Below are 22,821 nucleotides of genomic sequence, written 5' to 3' on the forward strand. Positions count from 1 at the left end.
CTAAGCCCGTGAGCCACAACTACTGAGCCTGAGCGTCTGGAGCCTGTGCTCCGCAACAAGAGAGGCCGTGACAGTGAGAGGCCCCCGTACCACGATGAAGAGTGGCCCCCGCTCGCCGCAACTAGAGAAAGCCCTCGCACAGAAACGAAGACCCAACACAGCCAAAAATAAATAAATAAATATTTAAAAAAGAATGACTTCTTCTCTGCCAAGTTAAAATGCACGTATTTCAGCAGGGACCTTACACGGAATGAATGCGTTTATCAGCTCCTTCCCTTCAACAGCTCCTCACTGCCACTAGGATCTTCACGCCGTCTCCAGAGCCCAGCATGTGAGACCATATGACCCAGCCTCCCTCTCCACCACATCTCCCCCTCTCTCCCCCTTGCTCTCCGAGCTCCAGCTTTGTGGCCTTGCTGCAGTTCCTCTGAGGCTATGCATTCTCTCCAGCCACAGGGCCTTTGCACATGCAGTTCCAGCTTTCTGCCTGGAAAGGTTTTCTCACTGCCTCATTAATAGCTCAGGCAATCATTTTCCTTCAGGGTAGCGATCCCCACTGCCCAGGGTTAGGTCAGATTTTTATTATCAACTACAGTCACAGCACATGTGCTTATCACAGTTGTCATTTCCTATTTATTTGTAGAATTATTTCCTTATTACCTGTCACCCCATTAACACATAAAATTCACGAGGGCCGAGATTTTTGTTTTGTTCATTGCTCTATTGCCAGTGCCAAGCAGGTAGCTAACTCAGTAGGTACTCAATAAATATTCTGGGGAGGAAAGAAAGGGGGGAAAGGAGGATAAGCAAGCTGAGTGTGGTGCCAGCTAATACTGGATACAAGAGGGACAAAGGAGCAAAGAGGAACAAAGAAAAGAAAGCTGGTAGTGACGGAGACCAACTTCCCTGATCTCCTGCTCTATAGCTCACAGCCTCCGTGGATGCAGTAATCAATAACAGCACTGACCACAGAGCTGAGTGGCTTTAATCTCAGCCAGTAGCTGCATGAACACAGAGCTCCAAACCAATTTAGGAGGCAAGCCTCATGCTAAACCATGCCCTGCTCCAGACTACAAACAATACCACCAATCCTGCTTCGGGGGCTTACCAAGAAAGAATGAATTACAGATTGTCCCAGTTCCCAATCAGCTCTCTTCCGAAACTAAATTCTTTAGTTCAATGTTACCATCAGCTCAGTGGGCTGAAAAGGGTTTCCTTTATCTGTCCCAGAACAGATTTTATTTACGCTTCAGTCTTTACGAAAGTCCTGGGAATACTATCCGATCATCGATTCTTTCTGTAGCAGTCAATGTAGCAAATTAAAAATTCTCTCCGTCTCCCTTACAACCTTTACTGTTCGAAATCCCGATCTAACTGTGTTTGGACAGGCTGCTTTCACTACTGGAAAATCTAACAGGAATCGCAGTATGTAAGGCAGAGATCCAATACACAACAAAACAAAATGGACCTTTGTTCATCTGTTCCCATCCGAAACAAAGAAAGAATGATTGGACAGATCACGTGGGCCTCCGTCTTCTCGAGCTGCCATTTCTAACGCCGAGTGTAGGCCCGCCCTGGTTGAGGCGCTGCCTGCCACCACAGGAGGAGACCCAGCTTCCCAGTGTGAAATTCAAGCTTTTGGAATCAGGCTTGTTTGCAGAAGCCAATCACACTTTCATATTCTAAAGGAAATGCTTCTTAAAATAAAAACTATCAGCTTAAAACAAAATTAATTCATTAATTTGTTGATTGTTCTGCATTCATGAATATTATGTACTATATTCTCCATGTAAATGCTAGCATTATTTCCAACTCTAAAAACTCTGTTTCTTTCCAAACTAATCGCTCAGTCTTATGGGTCCCCACATGCTCCCTCACACCTGCTCCAAGCTGTATACCTTTTTATAGTTATCCACCTATCAAGTCCTTTAAACCACATACGTGCATAAACACATCTGTGCATCTCTGTATGGGTGAATCTATGTACAAATGAGCATCTGTATATGTGTATATACACAAATGAACATCCGTGTGTGTGCACATGCAACCACGTGTGTCCTATACGTACCTATGTGCACCTCTGTGTGTACATATGTATGATGGATGGACGTAGGGGTCTGTGCATCTACATATCGCAACAATGTATTCTTTTTTTTTTTTTAATATGTAGTTATTTATTTATTTTGGCTGCACTGGGTCTTAGTTGCGACATGCAGGCTTCTTAGTTGAGGCATTCATGCGGGATCTAGCTCCCCGACCAGGGATCGAACCCGGGCTCCCTGCATTGGGAGCACGGAGTCTTACCCACTGGACCACCAGGGAAGTCCCTCAACAACGTAGTCTATAAAATAAGATCACATGCACAAAATCTAAAACAAGCCCAAACCAAATGTTTCCGAGGGCCGTCATTCCCTTGCAGGAGGTCTGTCTGATTAAATCTCCAGGACAGCTGATTTTGACCCTTCATCTTCACCACCAAAAGTTACTCCACAGTTTTCACCATATTATCCCACCACCACTGTCACAACCTGCACTTCTCCTGCTGAAGAACTTGGTCACCACTGCCTACAAGCTAAATACAAACCCCTTAGGCACAGTATGCAACCTCCCTCACTGTCTAGCTCATGCATCCTATCCGTTTCCTAATTTTCCACGGTTTATTTATTGAAATCTACTGCTCCAGCCAAATTGATCTGTTATTTTGAAACACGTGCATCGTCCCTTGCACATCATTGTTCACACCACTTTTCTTATCCCGAATGTCTTTCCCTCTCAAACTGACTCCAGAGTTCAAGGCCAAGCTCAAGATATACCTCACATCTAAAGCTGAACTTTCGCCTTGGTGATGACTCTGCCATTCTGCATTCATGTAGCCCTTACATGGACTGTATAATTCACCAGATACATTTCACATACACTCCTTTCTCTTCTCATTTATCACTTTATGTGGAACATCATCTCAAAATCATTAATATCTAACAGGAGACACAATGACTTATCATGTGGATATTTACAATCTTTCTCTTACTTCCACTTCTCATGGGGAAGGACTCTTACTTCTTGGGTCAGTTCCCAGGCAAGTTCTCTGTAGTGAGAACCTAGGTAATGGGCAAGACCGAGAGAAGAAGTAAAAACAAACAAGCAGAGAAGCTACACTGATACACAAAGTAAAGAGATGCAATAACAGGAAGAGAAAGGAGGAAAAGCCTCAAAGGCTGGGTGTTGGGCTGAGATTCTGGGGAGCAGACGATGAGAGTGGGAGAGAGAATTTCACAAAGCAAGTGCCAAACACACGGAGACTATTAAGAGAGCAGTGAGGAGGAGACAAGATTGATAAGATTTTTGTTACACAACAGAAATGCATTTTCCCCACTCCTATTCATATTCCCTCAAAAAGATGAATGAAGATTTAAAGTGTTTTTAATTCATTTTTTGGCTACTGGGTTTTGTTTATTCGAATGTAACTCTATGAACAAGACTGAGCCACAGGATGACAAAATTTATCTGGGTTTCATGATGAGTATGGAGTATGTCCTGCTTGCCTGGAGGCTAAAACCTCTCAAAGTCAGGAGTTGGGATCTTCTATATCTTTGTATTCACTGTCCTGAACACTGTGTCCTACACATGGTAATTAATCAATAAATAGTTGTTGATGATAAACAGGGCTGTGGGTGAATGCACAGATGATGCAGATCCTGTTTTTTAACATGGTCATGTTCCAGAGGCTGTCGTCTGTCATTAGTGATGCAGCCCAACAGTATTTGTCAGTGTATTTATTTAAGGAGATTTTCCATTTGCCTACCAAGCAAATATAACTTTTGTAGGTCAAACTCACAATTACAGCATTAAAACAGGACAGCCAAGAGAGCATTGTGCTTGTTAATGATGCATGTGAATACCAAAAATATCATGGCATTCAATACCCAAATGTCAAGAGACAGCACTGAAGAGGAGAAAAGAGGAGAAAGCAAGAGCGTCTTTTTGAAATTCAATCCTAAATATTTATATTCCTCACCAACAACTAGATAACCTTCTCCAGCTGACATGCCCTATTTCAGTCCATTTACTTGCTACTCTCAGTTTGATACCAAGATCTTTGTGAAAAACAATTACAACTACCATGATTTTGTGTCAAAATCAAATGATCATCTCTAAAGCATCCCTGGTAGTTTTTCCAAATGTGTGTCTTTTCTGGAAAGCCCTCTGCCCCATTCTCATGCAAGAATTCTGACCTCATAAAAAGTCCATGATAAAAGGAACTTAACTATCTATCTCCAGGATATTGAAGTGGGAAAGCAAAATAATTTAAGAGAAGGAGATGGAAATGGAGTCAGGGGTTGTAGTCTTCTGGAATACATTGATAGATGTTTTTTGCTTAGCATTAAATGGGAGAAACATCACTAGAAGTTGACGATGTGATGGGGGCCACGCGAGCAGCGACCACCACGAGTTCAGCCCCATCCTCCTGTCCCCATTTCACTTTTACTCTGATGTGAAAACTCAATGATATAATGAAACCATTACATTTACCATACTTTTGAGGTGTAAATGCAATATTGTAATGAAACCACTTTGAACATCTTCTGCTTAAAGAGATTTGTACTGTCCTTTTTCTGGAAACTGATGATGACCACTTTTCTCCTCGAGGAGATCCCTAAATGTTTCAGACTGTCAAGGATGCTGCTAAGAGGTATATGTAAATTTCCAGCTGGATCTGGTTAAAAGCATCTGGTCAGAATTGATGGAAGGGGGACAAGGCACGATTCCAAAGATAAACTGGCTATCGTGAGTGAAAACCGGAAGAAGGATGAATTGATAATATATTTTAATTTGTCATTAAAATGTGCATTGATCCAGTAAATTCCATACCTGGGAATGTAACCCAAATAGATCACCAGAAAAGATACAAAGATGAGGTTATCATGATGTTTGAAATTCTGTCTAAAGAGGCAAAAGAAAGGAGGAAACGAAGGAGATAATTGCTTAACAAGAGAGTATTGATTAAATCATATTGCATTGATTCAGTGGAACTCCATACGGTCATTAAGAAGAATACTAAGTTTATATTGATTAACACAAAAGAATGTCAATGACGCATTAAGTGAAAAAAAGCAAGTAACCAGACAGCACATGAATGTGTTCTGTTTCCAAAAAAAAAAGCATGTAGGTGCATGCACACACTGTCATATAAAGAAAGTATCTGCAAGGAAATACCACAAAATGTAAACACTGGTTGTCAGTGGAGGACGGGGAATTACAGAAAGTACATTTCAGTTTTTCTTTTTCTTGTATGCATTACTTTTATGATAAGAAATAGACACTAGAGCCTTCTTTTATTTTCCAAAGGAGAGTAAATTGGAAAATTACATTCTGGCGGGAAAAAACCATACTCCCTTATATTTATATATTCAGCCTTGACAATCAATCTGTCTCTTTCTCTCTCTCCCCCCACTCCCATTCTTCTCCCTCCTCTCTTCCTCACTTTCCCTCCCTCTCTCCCTCCCCTCCCCCTTAGAAAGAAGAAACAGAAGAGATCTTACAGAGAAGCAGAAAGTGGACTGTAAAAAAGGCAATGAAAGAATTTACTTTCTCAATTGAAATGTGCACTGACAGAAACTTAGAAAAGCTTTCAACAGTAAACTGGCAAAGCCCTGAGAAGGTTTGTCGTTAAGTTAAAAGAAGCGGGGAAGACTTTTTTTTTAATATTTTAATCAAATTCTGTGGATAAGATTTGGGTTAAAATTCACATTATCGATTAAGTAAAAAGGTACCAGTTAACAAGAAGTTCTTAAAAATATAAAAATAATTTTATTTATTATTTAATGTTTCCAAATTAATCTATAAGTAAAAAGCACTATCTTTATTTTTAAATAAAGGGCTGAGAGAGAAGGAGAGAAAAAGAATGGGAAGGCAAAAAAAAAAAAAAAAGAATGGGAAGGCAGAATGGGAAGGGGGAGAGGGAGAGTTTATGGTTATAAAGACATACCTTGAGTTTGCTTCTGAAAACCACTTAATGCATTAGGCTCACATTATAGGAGAATTACCTGCAGCCTCTTTGCTCTCCTTTTTTATTTATCTATTTTTTATTGAGATAAAATTGACATATAACATTATATCAGTTTCAGGGGTACAACAAAGTGATTTGATATTTGTATATACTGCAGAATGATCACCACAATAAGTCTAGTTAATATCCATCACCATACAGAGTTACACATTTTTTTTCTTATAATGAGAAATTTTAAGATCTACCCTCTTAGCAACTTTCAAACATGCGATACAGTATTATTAACTATAGTCGCCATGCCATGCTTTACATCTCCAGGGCTTGCTTATCTTCTAACTGCAGGTTTGTCCCTTTTGACCCCCTTCACCCATTTCACCCACCCCACACCCCATCCACTGCCTCTGGAAAAACCACCAACCTATTTTCTGTAGGCCAGCAATCTGCCTTTCTACGAAGCCTGATTCCAGGGGCTGTCTTGAAGGGCAGGAGAAATGTCTCATTTATCTTCACTCACCTGCCCCAATTCCACCACAGCCTGACCAACCAATGCTCAACAGGGCCCAGTGAATATTAAGACTGTCAAATCTAAGGACCATGTGTGTTTCTAATAGATTTTTTTTTTTAAACAATGCCTGGTTTATCACCACAATCAATAAGTACCAATAAATAAATGATGCTGACCATGACGATATTTACAAAGATAGCAGAGCACTGACGCTCAAAGCCAACTAACAACCAAAAATCCTAATATTCATTACCAACAATAAAAAGATCAAAAAGAATAATCTTAATTGCTAATAATATTGAGATGTGGATTCAATTTAAGTAAAACTTAAATTTAACAGAAAACTCCCAACTAGACAAATGTGAGCTATAACAATTTTATCTAAATTATGCTGTTCAGGACAGCCTTATACTTCTGCTTTTGTTCTCTTCCAACTATTGCCTTTATTTGAATATTCTCAAGTTTTTTTTCCCCCTGTTTCAGGGAGTTCAATAGACCATATTCAACTGTGGCTTTAAGATGACCAATAAAAGGCGAAATATTTGCATTTTCTTTGTTAAATCTTAAGCATTAAGCAAAAGCTTTATGTTAATGATTCTATAGCTGGTATCCTTTCCAAACCTCCTTTGACTATTTTACCCCTGGCCTCCAGAGCAAGATATCTTAAAGGACAAAGTACAAAATGTAGCTTTCCCAAAAGCATGATGAAAAGTTTCTTTCTTTCCCTTTTTTCTTCATTTGATCCTCTACTTTTAATGTAATAAAGGAGGGTAAAGTTTAAGTGTCACAGAGATGGGTTGTGAAAACTTACAAAGAATTCTTCAGATTAACACTTGCAACTTGAATTTTTCTTCACATGGCATTTACTGAGCAGAATAACTGTTACATACGAACAAAATTTAATCACTCAGGTGACCATGTGACCATCATAGTGCAAGGAGCTATGACATGGTTCCTTCTCTCTAGAAGTTTACAGCCTAATTAAAGATATAAAATCAACATACAAAAAGATCAAAGAGGAAAGGAATATTCAGATGCTGAGTTGTATGATGCTGGCTGCAAACGTGATTATCAAAGGGGTTGGTGAGACTTCAGTGGCTGGAAAAGTGAGAATTTTATAAAGGAGTTGGAAGAAGGGAAAGGAGACAGGGCTGGGAAAAAAATGATGCCAGCTACACACAGAGAGAAATAAGTGGGAAACTTGCAGGACTGGGGTTAGATGAACATCTGGAAAGGGTAACCAGCAAGCCAAACCACACAATTCAGAAGGGGGAAAATTGATGGGCTGGCATCAATGTGCAAGAGCTGGGGGTGGTCCAGGCAGAACTGCTGCTGCTTAAGGAAGACAGGGTCCAGACCACAGAGGGCCTACCATGGGCAGAGAAGCCGGACAGGATGATAGCCCTGAAGGGGAACTAGAGACAGTGCGGCCTTACGCCTGCAGGAAATTAGATTTCACAGCTGAAAGCTGGAGGAGGTTCAATACTTGTGGGCTTAGAGAGGAAGATTCCAGCTCAATGTACAGCCAACGGGCCAGGGACCTCAGAGCCCCAGATTTGCATGGTAAGGTGTATACTCCATCCACCTCCACCAATAAGAGCTCATAAAATACTGCAGGTTTGTTGGAGAATGACCTGGAGACTGAAGGCTTCATGTAACTAAGCAGGTCTGGAGAATGCAGGTTCAGACACTATGAGAATGAAAGGGGTGATTTCAGAAAATAGTCAGGCAACAACCTGTGTACAACAAAGATGAGTTAAGACATTTCAGAGAATCAACCCTGCTTTACTGGTTCACAGCTATGACGCAAATACCCATCCCTATACTAATGGGTCTAAAAACTACCATACTCAATGAAGATATCATCAAGGTCTAGTAAAGAGTATTCAGAAATTTTAAGTGCCCCAATTAATACCTTATTTCTTTATATCCTGATTTATTCTAGAAGATCTGAGGGACTTACAGAAAATGCATACCATTAAACAGTGAAATACAAATTAAAATGGACATCAGAGCCAGGAAAAATATAACTTGAGTGCATGCAAGAGAGCTAGGCAGGCCATAAAGTCTTCACAGTTGCAAGAGTTGAATTACCAACCTGGCTCTGCATCTCCCAGTGGCCTTTTCCAACAAGTAAGAGGAAAACTTATACTAAGCAGCTTTTACTCCACATGGGAATTCTTTCTTCTGACATGTCCTGGTCTATACCTGGCCCTTCTTCCCACCCCTTTCCTACCACCCTGAGTCTTCCACAGGGAGTCAGATCCTGGGAGCTCCACATGGTCCTCATGGCCAGGGACTGGCCACAAGGAGCTTGGAGGTGGAGAAGCACAGCAGGTGGGGAGGGGCAGTGTCTGGCCTATTTACCTCCTGATTCCTTTTAACTCCTGAGCAAGAAACACAGGAATTCATCAAAAAATGGCTGAAATAAAGTAAGACCCATCCAGAGAGCTGATGCCTAAATTGCTAAAAATAGGCACAGGCAAAAAAATTAATATTGGTCATTACGCATGGCTTTAGGGAGCTCTCCAGTCAAACTATGATGTTTAAAAAAATCTCCTGTCCCTACTTTTCTATTGGAACTTTTTCCCCTTTGAATACTGCCTACCACCCTTACCCCAGCTAGTGAGGTCCTCATGGTATCCCCTGGCTTTGGGGAGCACTTTTGCCCAAATCCCTCTTTTCATCAAATTTATAGGATGAGACACTCCAACTCCAGCTAAACTACTTTTGAAACTTACATTTTAAAGGACAAGGCTCACAGGAATAGTTTACCCAGAAGGGATGGGAGAGAGAGAGTTCAACAGTAAGAAACTAGAGCTTTATTAAAAGATTCTGAAAGACTACCTGAAAAATCACAGCAAAGTCTAGACTTCCTTTACCTGTTGAGGATAAACAGAGAACCCAGGAAATAAAACTCACACCTTGAGCACTTGACTTTAAATGTATTTGTTCATGTTTAAGATAAGAGGCAGTTGGAGGCGTGGGTGGGATTTTCCAAGGTTCTGTTATGTGCCTGTTGAAATTAAAGTCTATTTCCAGTTGTGATGGCCAGTAGTCGATTTTTAGCACTATTGTTAAATTATCTTAATGACACAGACTCTTGGGCCATCAAATTGTCATGCACTGCCCTTTGTACAGCCAAGCAGAATCCTTTGCCTGCCCTGCCATCCCCCCCACCCCACCCACACCCCCTCCACCCTCAGCAAAGTTACCTGCTCCTTCCTCTTTGACACGCCCCTTGTCTCCACCTTTGTTGCCCCTGCACTCAGGGACCACACCTAAATCACCTTGGCATTTCCAGGTGAGCCCAGTGCCTGAGAAACAAGGCACGCAATGCAGATTTTCTAAACTAATAAGGAACTGAGTATTGCCCACAGCCCTGCTGCCTAAAAATGTAAATAAATAAAACTAGGGTAAGTTCCCTGATTTGGAGATTTGGGAAGCAGGTAAATCAGTCAAAAGAAATGTCACTGAATGAGCAGAGAATGTTGAAAATGTACACATTGTCACATGATCACACACAGCTTAAAGAGTTGGTTCTAAAATTTTCAGAGACACAGATGTCTCTGAGAATCCAATGAAGTTTGGGCTTTCTCCAAAGAAAGATGCACAAACACATAAAAGTCTACAGTGCATTTTCAGGACATTCATGGGATCCGTGAAGTGACCTTTGACCTCCAAAACTGTTGCAAAACCAGGGGCCAACTGAGCCCAAATGAGGAACTTCTGCCTAAGAATAACAGCAACCGTTGGTTGCGTATTGAAAATTCCATGTTTTTAAACATGCCAGTATAAACAGACTACAAAAGACTATAGCTCCAAGGAAGCATCATGATGCCAGTGAAAACAAATGTATCAGGTAAGTCCCTAAAGATTTAAACCACTGGGGCTGTGAAAGTCCATTGCACCAGAGCCATCTTATTACCTCAATAAAAGTCTTAACCCTCATTGTACTTGCTTAAGTACTGGGTAATTTCTCCTTATTTCTCAAGAGAAGAAAATCAACAGAATGCACTGCTTTACAAATCATTTGCAAGACAAGAATCTTTTTCAACTGGATATTTAGCATCTAGGAAATTTAAAGCACTCTGCAGCTCTCAGGTGGCACAAAAGGGTCATGGGCAGACTGGGAACATTTCTAATCCAGTTAAGATGGCAGTTACAAAGACCTGGAAGTCACTGATTTCCAGAGTTCTGTGGCTAATCTACTAGCTATAATCTTGAAGACGTGATCCCAGCTCCTACAAGGACAGCACTGTTCATTCCTTTGTGAAGTTAAAGTGGATCTAAAGTTACAAGAGCAGCTTTTTAGTAGATCATAAACGATATACCATTGGTCTGTATTTAACATACAATGTACTTCTTTTTACAATATAAATTAGACATAAAAATGTACTAAAAACTGTAAGAAAGAATGGTACAAATGTGGTAAAAGTGATCGAAAAAGTAGTGGCTTATGAGCAGGAGAAGGGAATGAGGAAAGCAAAAAAAGGCAAATATAAGCAGCTAGACTACCAGAAAGAAAAGACCACAGAGAGGATGAGCTGGATGGAAAGGAAAATAAATTCAAGGAAGAGGAAAGAGGTAAAATACCAGATTGAGGTAGCAACAAATACAGACCATAGAAGTGAAAAGTAGGGGAGAGGGGAAGCAGCATTTCTCTGAGCAAGCGATCACAAGAAGTATCAGTAAAGTACACATGCCCTGCTGGGTTTTCTGATAAGAAGGAGAGTTAACTATGAGGATATTCCGGGATCGTCTGTGTGTTTGTAGGAAGTTGTAAGAATTTAAGGAGATTTGGGAATCCATGTAGAGCAGAATCTTTTGCTGGCTGTTTTCATCCTATACTACTCCAAGTGAGGAGAGTTTAAATGAGGTCTTGAAGCAGAGGAATGGATAAAGAAGATGTGGTACATATATACAATGGAATACTACTCAGTCATAAAAAAGAATGAAATAATGCCATTTGCAGCAACATGGTTGGACCTAGAGATTATCATACTAGGTGAAGTAAGTCAGACGGAGAAAGAAAAATATCATATGATATCATTTATATGTGGAATCTAAAAAGACGATACAAATGAACTTATTTACAAAACAGAAACAGATTCAGTCTTCAAAAACAAATTTATGGTTACCAAAGGGGAAAGCTGGGGGCAGCGAGGAGGGATAAGTTAGGAGTTTGGGATTAACATATACACACTACTATATATAAAATAAATAATCAACAGGGACCTACTACATAGCACAAGGAACTCTACTCAATATTCTGTAATAACCTATATGGGAAAAGAATCTGAAAAAGAATAGATGTATATGTATGTATAACTGAATCCCTTTGTTGTACACCTGAAACTAACATAACATTGTAAATCAACTATACCTCAATATAAAATAAAAATTAAATTAAAAAAATAAATAAATGAGGTCTTGAGAGATAGATTTGGCCGTCTGACGCATGGAGAGGATGGGAGGACAGGGAAGGTACAGGTGGGGATGGAACAAGTAGCAGGTGGCCGGAGCAGAGGTCCACCGTGTAGAATTGAGGGGAAATATGCCTAAGGGCAAGGGACGAGAAGAAATAAAAGCCTAGAGAAGGAGTCCAACGCAGCTTTCACCCTAAGGAAATGGAGACCTCCAGCAGCTTTCCAACACAGAGGCCACACACCAGGGGGCTGGTTTGGACCCCAGCCCTGAGATGGTCCATTATGGCAGTGTCTCCAAGCAACCACAAGTAAAACAAAAGCAAAAAATGAGCTGCTTCAGACAGGGAAGCCTCAGCTGCATTTCACGGAAATGCGACTGGAACAAGAAATCTCCTACTTGGGACTCGAGAGCGCTGGGTGAATGGATCCTCACGGAGCTAACGAGCACCTTGGGTACCTCCAGTGGAGCAGAAGATGCTAAACAAAGGTCGATTTAGTGCTTTGCCCCCAAAGCATCGCATAAAGCAAATGACGTATTTGGAAGAGACATATTTAGGGAAGACAGAAGAGATAATTAAGAAGAGGGCAGAAGCGTTGAAGTTGGGTGACAGCACAGGAGGAAAGGGGCTGGCACACTGAGGCCCAGAGGGAAGAGTCACATGTTGTGTACGATGTTACATCACCTCTTTCTTCCGGTGTAACAGTATAAATATTCATGAGGCCATGGTAATGAAGGAAAACTGGAAAAAATTAAATGGAGTAGCAATGGAAAAGGTCAAAGATAAATACATTCTCATCACCTGGAAAGCGCAGAATATTAACGTGAGGCTCTCAGCAATACATTTTAAAAAAGAACATTTATATGACATCGTGTTATATTCTTCAACTTAGTTTTTAAATTTAAAACTAAATCTTTGATTTTTTTTCTCCATCAAACATAATATACTGACTTTTAAAATTGCTGCATGGTATCCCATTGTATACTACAGCTTAACTTTTTAATCATTCACTGCTCTATTGTTAGAGATACAGAACATCTGTAACTTTTTTAAAATTTTTATTGGAGTATAGTTGCTTTACTGTAATGTAAATTTGTGTATTTGAAAATATTTGTATGTAATACAAAACTCAAAATTATTGATATTGGTTACTCAGAAAAGAAAGATGGAGTTTGACTGGGAATAATGATATTTATATTTTAAAAAATACCACTTTTAAATTTTTTGAATTGTTTATAACTATTATAATAAGAATGGGATCCTAGTAGTGTTTAAATAAAAGTATATAAAATAAAATTTTAAAACAAACATTTATGGAAAGCTGGTAATGGCAACCAAGTTTGTCTCTCAAAGACACAAAAGGGATTCCTTTGCTCTGTTGCAGAGAAATACTAAAACTCCTTGGGACCTTAGTTATGTAAGGGAATCTACGGAGAGTGAGGGAAAGAGAGGAGACAGTTCCTGAAAGGGCCTCAGGTTTCTTTCTAGGAAGGAGCAGCAGTGACTAAACACAGCAGCACAACTCTGGAACTTTCCTCTCCCTTCAGCACGGAAGTTTTCTCCCACCTGCATTGGCATCACTTTGTTCATCCGTTGAATGAATGCCATTGTATTCTTCAAAACAGTCTTTTGGTTCTTAGCTAAAAATGTATTCATGTCTATAGAGCCCAGTATTGTAAAAAAAAAAAAGTAATTATTATAAGAAGCTGCTTTAAAAAAACATCAAACTCTCAAAAAGAGAGTTCAACACGTGTCAATGTAGTAAGCATAAGGCTTCCACAATGATTACAAAAGATAAATCTTGTTTCTTTACGATAAAAGGATTTTGTAAAAAGAAGTAGCTGGCCATGTGTAGGTGTTGCCAATTTATCATTGTGAGGAAGACCACCATTCTCTCGGAAGGAGCTTGTGAAACGAGACTGCTATCTTTAAAAAGAATAACACTAAAAGAGGGTGAGCTCCATTACAAAGCCACAAAAAACAGGAGGCTCTAGTTAGGAAACTTAAAAAGATATCAGATCACAAATTTTCAAAGTGCAAAATAATGGTTTAGATAAATAAAGGATCAAAATCATTGTCTCCTCATCATAACCCAAAGTATAAGTTTTGAGAAAGGATTCCTTAATTTAGTTATTAACATATCAAATTAATTTTTGGAAATTATTCCTCTAAGGAACATTTCAACCAAAGACATGTTTTTCCATGAAATTTTCTGGTAGCAAAATGAACACAAATTATGCGGGAGTTCATAAAATTTCTTGTACCTCAAAAGAATAAATTAATATTAACACTGGAAAATCTTTATTAATATTCATCCCTGATATACTGCTATACTCCCAATATATATACTCCCAATATCAGTCTAAATCACGGTTATGTTAAAACCCAAAGTAGTATAAAATGTAAGATAACATTTCGAATGTATATATTTCAGTAAAATTAATGACATTTTAAAGAGTAGTGATAACTCATACATTTTCTTGAAATGTTAGCTCCATGTCATAGAACAGGCTAATCTACTAAAAAGAAAAACTTAAAAGATTAATATAAAATAAAATTGAAACTATGGATCAAAATATACAAACTATTTCCTTTTAAATAAATTGTTACAACAGATATGGAAGCAAATAATAGTTACTTGTACTGGGGATTAAAATTTAGATTTGACTGTTGACAACACTTCATCACACAATTTCTAACTAATAATCTAGTACTGTATCCATCTTAATAGCCAAAAACTGGTCCAAAGTTGAATACCGTCCCCTCTTTTACCAGCATGTCCATTCCCCAAGCTGATTTCTTCTTACCTTCTCTCTGCCCAATAAAATCCCTGCCCCCCACCCCAATTGGATTTCCAAAGATTGGGAAATGACCTTATCACCAGAGAAGGATCAAATATAAAATACAATATAAATTATACAGAGCTGAGCATTTCATTTTCCCAGTTTGTCGTCATTCCATTTGCATCAAACACATATCTTGGAGAATACACCTTAATGCTTCCATTTAATTTAGCAAAATATTTAGTGTACCTCAGAAAAAAATTGTGAAAGCAACCAAAAGCATCCCTAACATTTGTAATTTATATTTTCACATCCATTTTCATTAAACCCTTTCAACACCCCTGAGAGAGACAGGTGCTGCCTCTACCCCCTAGTTCCCTCATCCTCCAGGTGAGGACTGTTAGAATATATGATTGGACAGGACAAGGTATTAACAGCAGGATGCAGAGGGCCACTTGGGTGCACGGGACTGGGATGAGTAGAGTCTGAACTTGAGCTTGTGTCTTTGAGTTGAGGCTGCAGGACGGAACAAGTCTGAATAAAGTCGGGAAGTTATCAGCATGGTAAGCGGCTAGAGTTACAAGTCCCAACCCCGGAATGAAGAGAACTGGCAGAATACAGTCAGAACGCTAAACCAGGGGAAAGTCCACTGGAAACTGCCCAAGCTTAGCCCTTGAGGGGAGCAGGAGGTAGAGGGGTGAGGGGAGGGTCAGGAGGAATCATACTTTCTGAAGGTCATCTCTCCTCCAGGGCAAAGGAATCTAAAAACAGCTAATTGGACATGTGGTAGTTTAGAGAAAGGTAAATGACAGATTTAACCATGTTAGAGAAAATGTGAAAACTCAGAAGTGACCCATGGAGGAAGGTGGTGTGGGCAAGAGGGACCCCAAAGAGAGTTGTGATCCCCCCAAGTTATTCTGAGTCAGAGGTTCAGAAATGATAAATCATTTGCTCAGGTGCTGAGCCCAGGGCCCTGGGTCAGGCCAACATCAAGTGGAAACCAAGCTTCTTCTGAGACACCAACATTCAATGCCTCAAGTTGCCCACAATTCCAGGAGAAAGAAATGAAAGAGTCAAAATTGAACCCGAGGACTTCCCTGGTGGCGCAGTGGTTAAGAATCCGCCTGCCAATGCAGGGGACACGGATTCGAGCCCTGGTCCAGGAAGATCCCACATGCCATGAAGCAACTAAGCCTGTGTGCCACAGCTACTGAGCCTGCGCTCTAGAGCTCGTGAGCCACAACTACTGAGCCCGCGTGCCACAACTACTAAAGCCCGCACGCCTAGAGCCCGTGCTCCGCAACAAGAGAAGCCACCGCAATGAGAAACCTGCGCACCACAATGAAGAGTAGCCCCCGCTCACTGCAACTAGAGAAAGCCCGCATGCAGCAATGAAGACCCAATGCAACAAAAATAAATTAATTAAAAAAAAAAATGAAGCCGAGATTCACAGCATTAAATGCCAAAGACCACACATCTAGGACTCTGGCCAGAACTGGGATACAGTCTCTGGATTCCAAATCCCACAATTTTTCCATTTTGAGCCACACTGGAAATATTATCTTAGAAGCCAATTTTGATTATAAGAAAAACCTCACCTAAAATGGAGGAAATTATGGTGATGGCTAGAATTCAGATTATCTGGGCAAAATTCCCTATATACTATCTCTAAACACCAAACCGAGGTCGGGTTGAACCAGATGCGGTTTTGGATACAAGATTTCCGTAACTCACCGATGAAGTGATTGTGCCCCAAGGCAAGCATCTCCTCCAAGAGGACGAGGCCCCCAGGGGTCTGGAGGAGGGTCACGCTCCGTCCATCTATGAGGGAGCACTGTTGAAATCCCGTGGCCGTGACCTTCCACAGCAAAATCAGTGAGGCAGTGGCATCTTGACGAATTCTGAAAATGAGAACGATGTCAATGGGAAGTCCCTTGCAGAAAAATTCATCTTAGAATCAGGCCATCAAATTCAAAATAAAAATAAAGACGGCACATACATCCATAAAAGTATTGGGAAATGGAGGAAATGATCTTCTAAACAGGAGCCCACTTCATGCGGACTCACGGCCGTCATTTCCCACACCGTTAGAAACGCCTGTCTCCCGTTTGATCAAAAATATACCACAAAATCGCTAATAGATAACTCACCTTTGGGTAACAATTTTCATCAATAATAAAAGGGTATATTGAGCTTAGAGACAACTCCTTCCATAACCACACAATATAAAGAGTCCCACTAAAATTTATTATAAATGTGTAATACATTCCCAAACCACCTGAGTGGTGCTGCTAAAATAAGTGAAAGTGTGTCACCTCCCATGCTTCTGGCCTCCTCTGGTTTCTTCTTGCTTTCAGGATAAAATCCAAAGAATGAGATGCCCTAGACGACTAACCCACCCCGGCCTCAGTTCCCTCTCAGCCTCGGATCCTACAGTTCCATCCTTGCCACCCGGCACAATGGCCACGAGGAGCTACTGTCTCTTCCCCGGGCAGATGCTGTCCCAGGTCCCAACCTTTGCCTGCCCCTCCACCTGGGAGCTGTGTCATTCTTCAAGGCTTAGCCCACTAGCAACCCTCCTCTGACACCCCCTGCACCCACCTTCCCGGCAACCAGCAGTTGCCTGTCCTTCCTCTGTGCTGCCGGGGAAGGAGGGTCGCGGTGCACAGAGCTGCACCCCCCAGGGCAGAGCTCCTGGCTTGCAGCAGGGGGCCCAATAAAGGGTTGATAAATGATCAAATTCATGAATAAACGAAAGTGTAAGGAGCTAGTAACCCTCCCACGTGAATTCAGCACCCAGAGATCATTCAGCACTCCCATCTTACTCAGTCTGGGTCAGACTCTGCTCTTTCTGTCCAAATCTGCAGCCTCAGAGAGTCGGGGAATTTCAGATTTTTTGAGGGCGGGGGCGAGAAAGAAAGCATTTAAAAGGATAGATCAGAACTATGAAGAAAGGCTTATGAAAGTAAAACAATATGACCTAGACAAGAAAGAACTGGTTTCATAAACATAAAGGCAACTAAATGATCCCAATTTCCCTGAAACCGGCTCTGGACGGTGGAGTTTCATCTTTGGTACGAGCAACGGAACACTTAGGACAGGGGTCCCCCTACTGGCAGAACTCAGAGCTGCCTCAGATGCCGCGCCCTTCTCCCTACAGGGATTTCTTCCCTGTGCCCGGAGTTCACTGCCCATCCTGGCTTTTCCTACCAGAAGAGTTCAAGGCAGGGGGCAGGGGATGCAGGGGCAGTGGAACAAAGCCCCTCTCCCGAACATTTTCAGGGACTCCGTTGTTTAGAAGGGAAGGTGGGCAAAAATGACCCTGTGTAAGTGAAGAGTGGGTCTCCAGTGCCCACTGCCCTCTTAAAATGGAGCGATGCAGCACACTGGTCAACCAGGACCAGGGCCAAGTGTCCCCCTGTCTTCTGAAGTCCCTGAAGGCTAGAGAGCAAATGTCCGTTTCAGTGCATGAGGAGGAGGATGGGGAGCGCCCGTTAAAAGCAACAGAGAAGGACGGGCGGTGGGAGTTGTCAGACAGGTGCGGGGGGCAGTGCTCCAGGCAGCGTGACTCGCCAGCAAAGCAGAGCACCTGGCGCCCTGCCGGGGCTGTCGGCACTGCTTCCCTTTGCCTCCTCCCCATCCCCACCAGTGACAACCCTCGGAGTATAATTTGAAGGAGCTTAAATTTAAAACACAGCAAAACACTTGTCTCACCTGCTTGTTTTTAAAGAGACAACTGTAATGTTTGGATCTTACATGTGGGGTAAGTTATGCATACGAATTTAACTAATGGCCCACTAAAATCAGAAGGAGCCGAAGAATCTGGGGAGCAAAAGTCATTTGAGAAGAGAAGGGTCTGGCTCTAGGTCTTAGCTAAGGCACCTGGGTTTCCTATCTCCCACCTCACTCATCCAATCCAGCCTCCCTGGAATCTTCTCCTCTGAAATCGCTCCCTCTAGTTTTTGAGGGACAGAGGCCATATCTACACACGGAACCATTCATGATTCTCACTGGACTGACCAGTTATGGACCAGTTATGTGAACAGACACCACCCAGCAGACAGTCACAGCATCAAACATAATCATTTTTAACTGAGAGTTTATTCTTACTTGACTGAAGTGTTCTGTGGCACTTCGAAGGACACCAGACGGCCACCCGCAGAGCTGTTAGAACTGGCATTCCCACAGGCAATATCTGGAATCACCTGGAAGAACAAAGACCAACAACAAAGAAGACAAGTTATGGGGGTTAATCGTGGTGCAAGGTAACATTAGGAAGCAAGATTTCATGAGCTGCCTCCACTCCATTCCTTTGGGTGAGGCTGGGGACGGCCACTTGAGAGGCCAAGTGAAATCTTACAAACTCTAACCAAAATGAAAGCTTTGCCATTTGAGTTTCTGAAACGCAAAAGCTTTGCTGAGAGGCGTCTACACATTCCCGGGATGACTACAGCTGCTGATAGGACGCCGTGCGGAAGGGCGGAAGATCTGCTCCCCTCTCTCTTTCATCCTGCAAGCAGTCACGGGCCTCTGTTCTCTGCTCAGTCTGCGGGTAACGAGGGACTAAATGCTTAGAGAACAAGGAGGTGGCCTTAAAGGACTAGCTTCCATGCCACGGGTAGAAATCTCAATGACTAGGAGAATGAGCTTTCCAGAGAGCAATAGACGTGTCTGGTCTGAATGACCGTGCTCTGTGCAGAGGTGTACGTAGGAGCACGTGCTAAGGCCAGGTAGCTGGGAGCTGCCCTTTTTTTCCCCTGTGGACCAGACCTTCATTTTTAAGTAACGTGTTCCGGAAAGTATTATACTGATGTGTGCAAAAAAAGGAGCTCAAGGGGGGAAACTGTGCTCATCAGGAAGCATATTGCTAACACTTGAGCTGTGTCCAGTGAGGTGCCTCTGGCCTGTTTATTCATTCATTCCTCAGGCTCTGATCACTGTACTCATCCCAAGAGTCAAAACAAAAGGGTATTAAAAGTGTTCGTCATCACTGAATTAACTGAGAACAATACAGAAATTCTCTGCACTTTCACCCCACTCCCAACATGTAGAATTTATTGTCCAGAAATATATTCACGTGTTCCTCTGGCACTTTTAACCTGCTTCTTGAACAGCCTACAAAATAACCGCATGACACGAATATGAGGCAATTCTTTTTTATATTTACCAACTGTAGGATAGCATGTCTTTGAATAAATAGGTTGAAACGGTTGGCTGGGGAGAAATTTTCTTTAAAGGACACTTCCTTGATAAACATGGGACCAAATCTAATTCACATTCAAGAAGTGAGTCATTCAGCAAAGAGATATTAAAATCCTAACTTCAAAACATCCATTACAAATCTGAAATCAGAACAAGTTCACAGTTTTTTAGGTAGGATAAAAACACTGCCCTGCGGTCTGGATGGGGTCTTCACAAATTGTGTGGCAATGAAAAAAAAAGTGGGTCAACTGGTTAAAATCACCCAGAAACATCAAACAAGAAATGCTGCCTTACTTCTTTTATAACAGTAATCGAAATTTCTAGACATATTCTTTGGCTCTAAAAATGCTACACAAAGATCTATGTAGGTTTTTTTTTTCATTTAAGCTACAAAACCTGTAACAATATACAACCACAGGTCTATACGGAAGTCATATAAAGGACACGATATGGAGTGGAATTACACTTTATCGATGTTACCTCAAACTCACGTTTTGTATTTGTTCTTCTATTCTTCTAGCTAGCAAACTTATACTTTATGTCATCTTTTAAAGGTCTGCTGGAAAATCCTCAGAATGGGACTTTTGATGAGCTTGAAAATCCAATAAGCCAAACCCAGACTGGACAAGATTCAATAAACAGAATTTGCTGTTGCCAAAATGAATAAAATTTGGAAATCTCATTCTCGAATGCATTTCCAAAATATTTTAAAAATCAGTGATAGCGTTTTTTTTTCTAAATCCCACTGAAGTGCTGCAACTTACCACCAAAAGAACCTAAACAGTAACAAACAAACAAAAAATGGAGCATAAAATTCCATGCAGGAAAATTAGGTCAATAATGGAGGGTCTGTAATATGTTCATTTATAATATTCTTCATTGAGCTGCCTGTCCCCAAATCTAAGATTATCTCATAGAAATATATGTGGTTATCATTCCAGAAAATAACTTCATTCATTTTCTTCTCTTGCTTACTCTTCTTATGCTCACAAAACAATCATAACCGAAACGTCCCATTTACGCAACCAGGAGCGATTTCCTACACACAGAGGCAGAAAGGAAAAAAAGTTTGGCATATCTTTTGTTCAGTGTGTAACTGCAAGGTCTTGCATTTTTATTGCTGATATCAGAACCACTGGAATTATTTTAACTGTACTGGTTTCTTCCATAAAAGCACATGCACTAAAATGTCCTCACCTCCACTTGATCCCATTTCATTTCTACAACTTTCTGCCCAGTTTTCGGCTGCCACGTTGGCAGGGTGATGGTGGCCTGAGAGCGGGGCAGGATTATGTCAGGCTCCTGGGTGGTGGGGACAGGCTGAAGCTGTCTGGGTGCCATGGACTCCGTCCAGCCAGAGGCGGGGACACTGGGAAGTGCCTCTTCACAGATTGGACCTTCATAGCCTTCATTGCAAATGCAGAGGTAGCCATTGCTGCTGTTGCTGCTGCTGCAGTTGCCATGGTGACACGGGTTGCTGGCGCAAGGATCCGCAACAAGCTGAAACGAGACCATAAATGGGTCAATTATTCCCTCATAAGAAAAGTGGCGCCGTCTCTGGGAAATGAGCTCCATGGCTCAGAGCTGCAGCTCTAACAGAAACGCTGTTCCTGTGGAATATGCATTTTTAACTACTTGTGCTGTTTGGGGCAGGGGGGCCTCCCAAGGTCATCCCAACATTAACCCTCCCACAGATAACAGGCATCCAACAAGGAAGTATGTAGTTAGTGGGGAAGAGCCTCCCCCACCCCAAGGCCCTAAATAATGTTGATTTCAGGAACACTTACTTAGAGGAATTGTCTAAGGCAAAAATAGTTAAAACTGAGGCTTGTTAGGAATATACCAACTTTGACATTTTTAGCTGCCAGTCAACCGATACTAGGGATCTAAATTGAAATCTCCTCTTTCACATCCTGGACCATTCATTGCAAGGTGCCCTCATGAGAAATGACTGCCTAGTTTATCCCCCCTATAGATGCACTTACCTATGTCTTCCAATTTCCTACCTGATGAACAATTCTCTTTAAGGCGATGTTATTTAATTAAAAGCTTCCAAAATGATCAGCTTGCGTGACAATTGCATGCTAGAAGGGAGCATGGTGGTGACTTATATTAAGCAGAGTTCTATAAAAGTTTCTACCTGATTATTTTGGAAGGTGATTACAGAGAAATGTTACCCTGCTGGATGTGGAAGATAAAATTTCAGTTGCATATCTGTAAATTGTGTTCATGTTCTAAGGAAAGTGTTTATCGCTGAGTCCTTTGCTGACCTCTGACTTGCCATTTGTTATTACCTGGAGATGCTACAAAAACAATGTGAAATGAAGCAGCGTAACAATGCTTCTCTCCAGACAGCCCAAGGGTTCAGGCATGTTCACAGAGCTTATTCAGTTATCTTTTGCTTCTGTGATAACAGAAAATTAGACCCTGGTTGCTCAGGGCTGGTAATAGAATTGAGTGAATAGACAACAGAGAAATGGGACCTTCAATTTCTCTTGTTGAAATGAGTTCACACTTAAACACACATGGATAGAATTCTGCCTGGAAAAACAGCTACTCGTTCTGCTAGTGACCCTTGTTACACAATTTCCAGCAAACTCCTTTAGGAAGATTAAGGGATTTTGGATTGAATAAAATGAAGCTCCAAAAATACCACATTGTTAATTCTATGCTCTCACTTGGCAAAACCTTCACAAAATCTCAGATAAGAGTAGGTGGATTGGTATCTGAAGAAAATATTTCAAGCGTAAATAATTTAAAATATTTACAATCTTTATCAACTCAAAGTAAAATCCAAACTCCTTCCACGGCAGACAAAGCCCTCCCTGATCTGGCCCCCTCCTATCCCTGAGGTCCTCTCTTCCCACACTTTATCCTCTTCCCTTACATTCAACCC

At 41.3% G+C, this 22,821-nt stretch overlaps 1 protein-coding gene across 1 annotated transcript in view; it reads right to left on the minus strand.

Annotated features, from left to right (window-relative positions):
• The window catches only part of DNER (delta/notch like EGF repeat containing), a 326,447-nt gene that overhangs the window by 183,784 nt on the left and 119,842 nt on the right, over positions 1 to 22,821 (minus strand). The window contains exons 2-4 of the mRNA XM_082464617.1: positions 21,123 to 21,425; positions 18,834 to 18,928; positions 16,458 to 16,624 (exon numbers count right to left, since the gene is read on the minus strand). Coding sequence (XP_082320743.1) covers positions 16,458 to 16,624; positions 18,834 to 18,928; positions 21,123 to 21,425 — 565 coding nt within the window. The remainder of the gene's footprint in view (positions 1 to 16,457; positions 16,625 to 18,833; positions 18,929 to 21,122; positions 21,426 to 22,821) is intronic.

The sequence above is a fragment of the Balaenoptera physalus genome, assembly GCF_965194825.1.
Source record: "Balaenoptera physalus genome assembly, chromosome: 6".
Taxonomy (NCBI): Eukaryota; Metazoa; Chordata; class Mammalia; order Artiodactyla; family Balaenopteridae; genus Balaenoptera; species Balaenoptera physalus.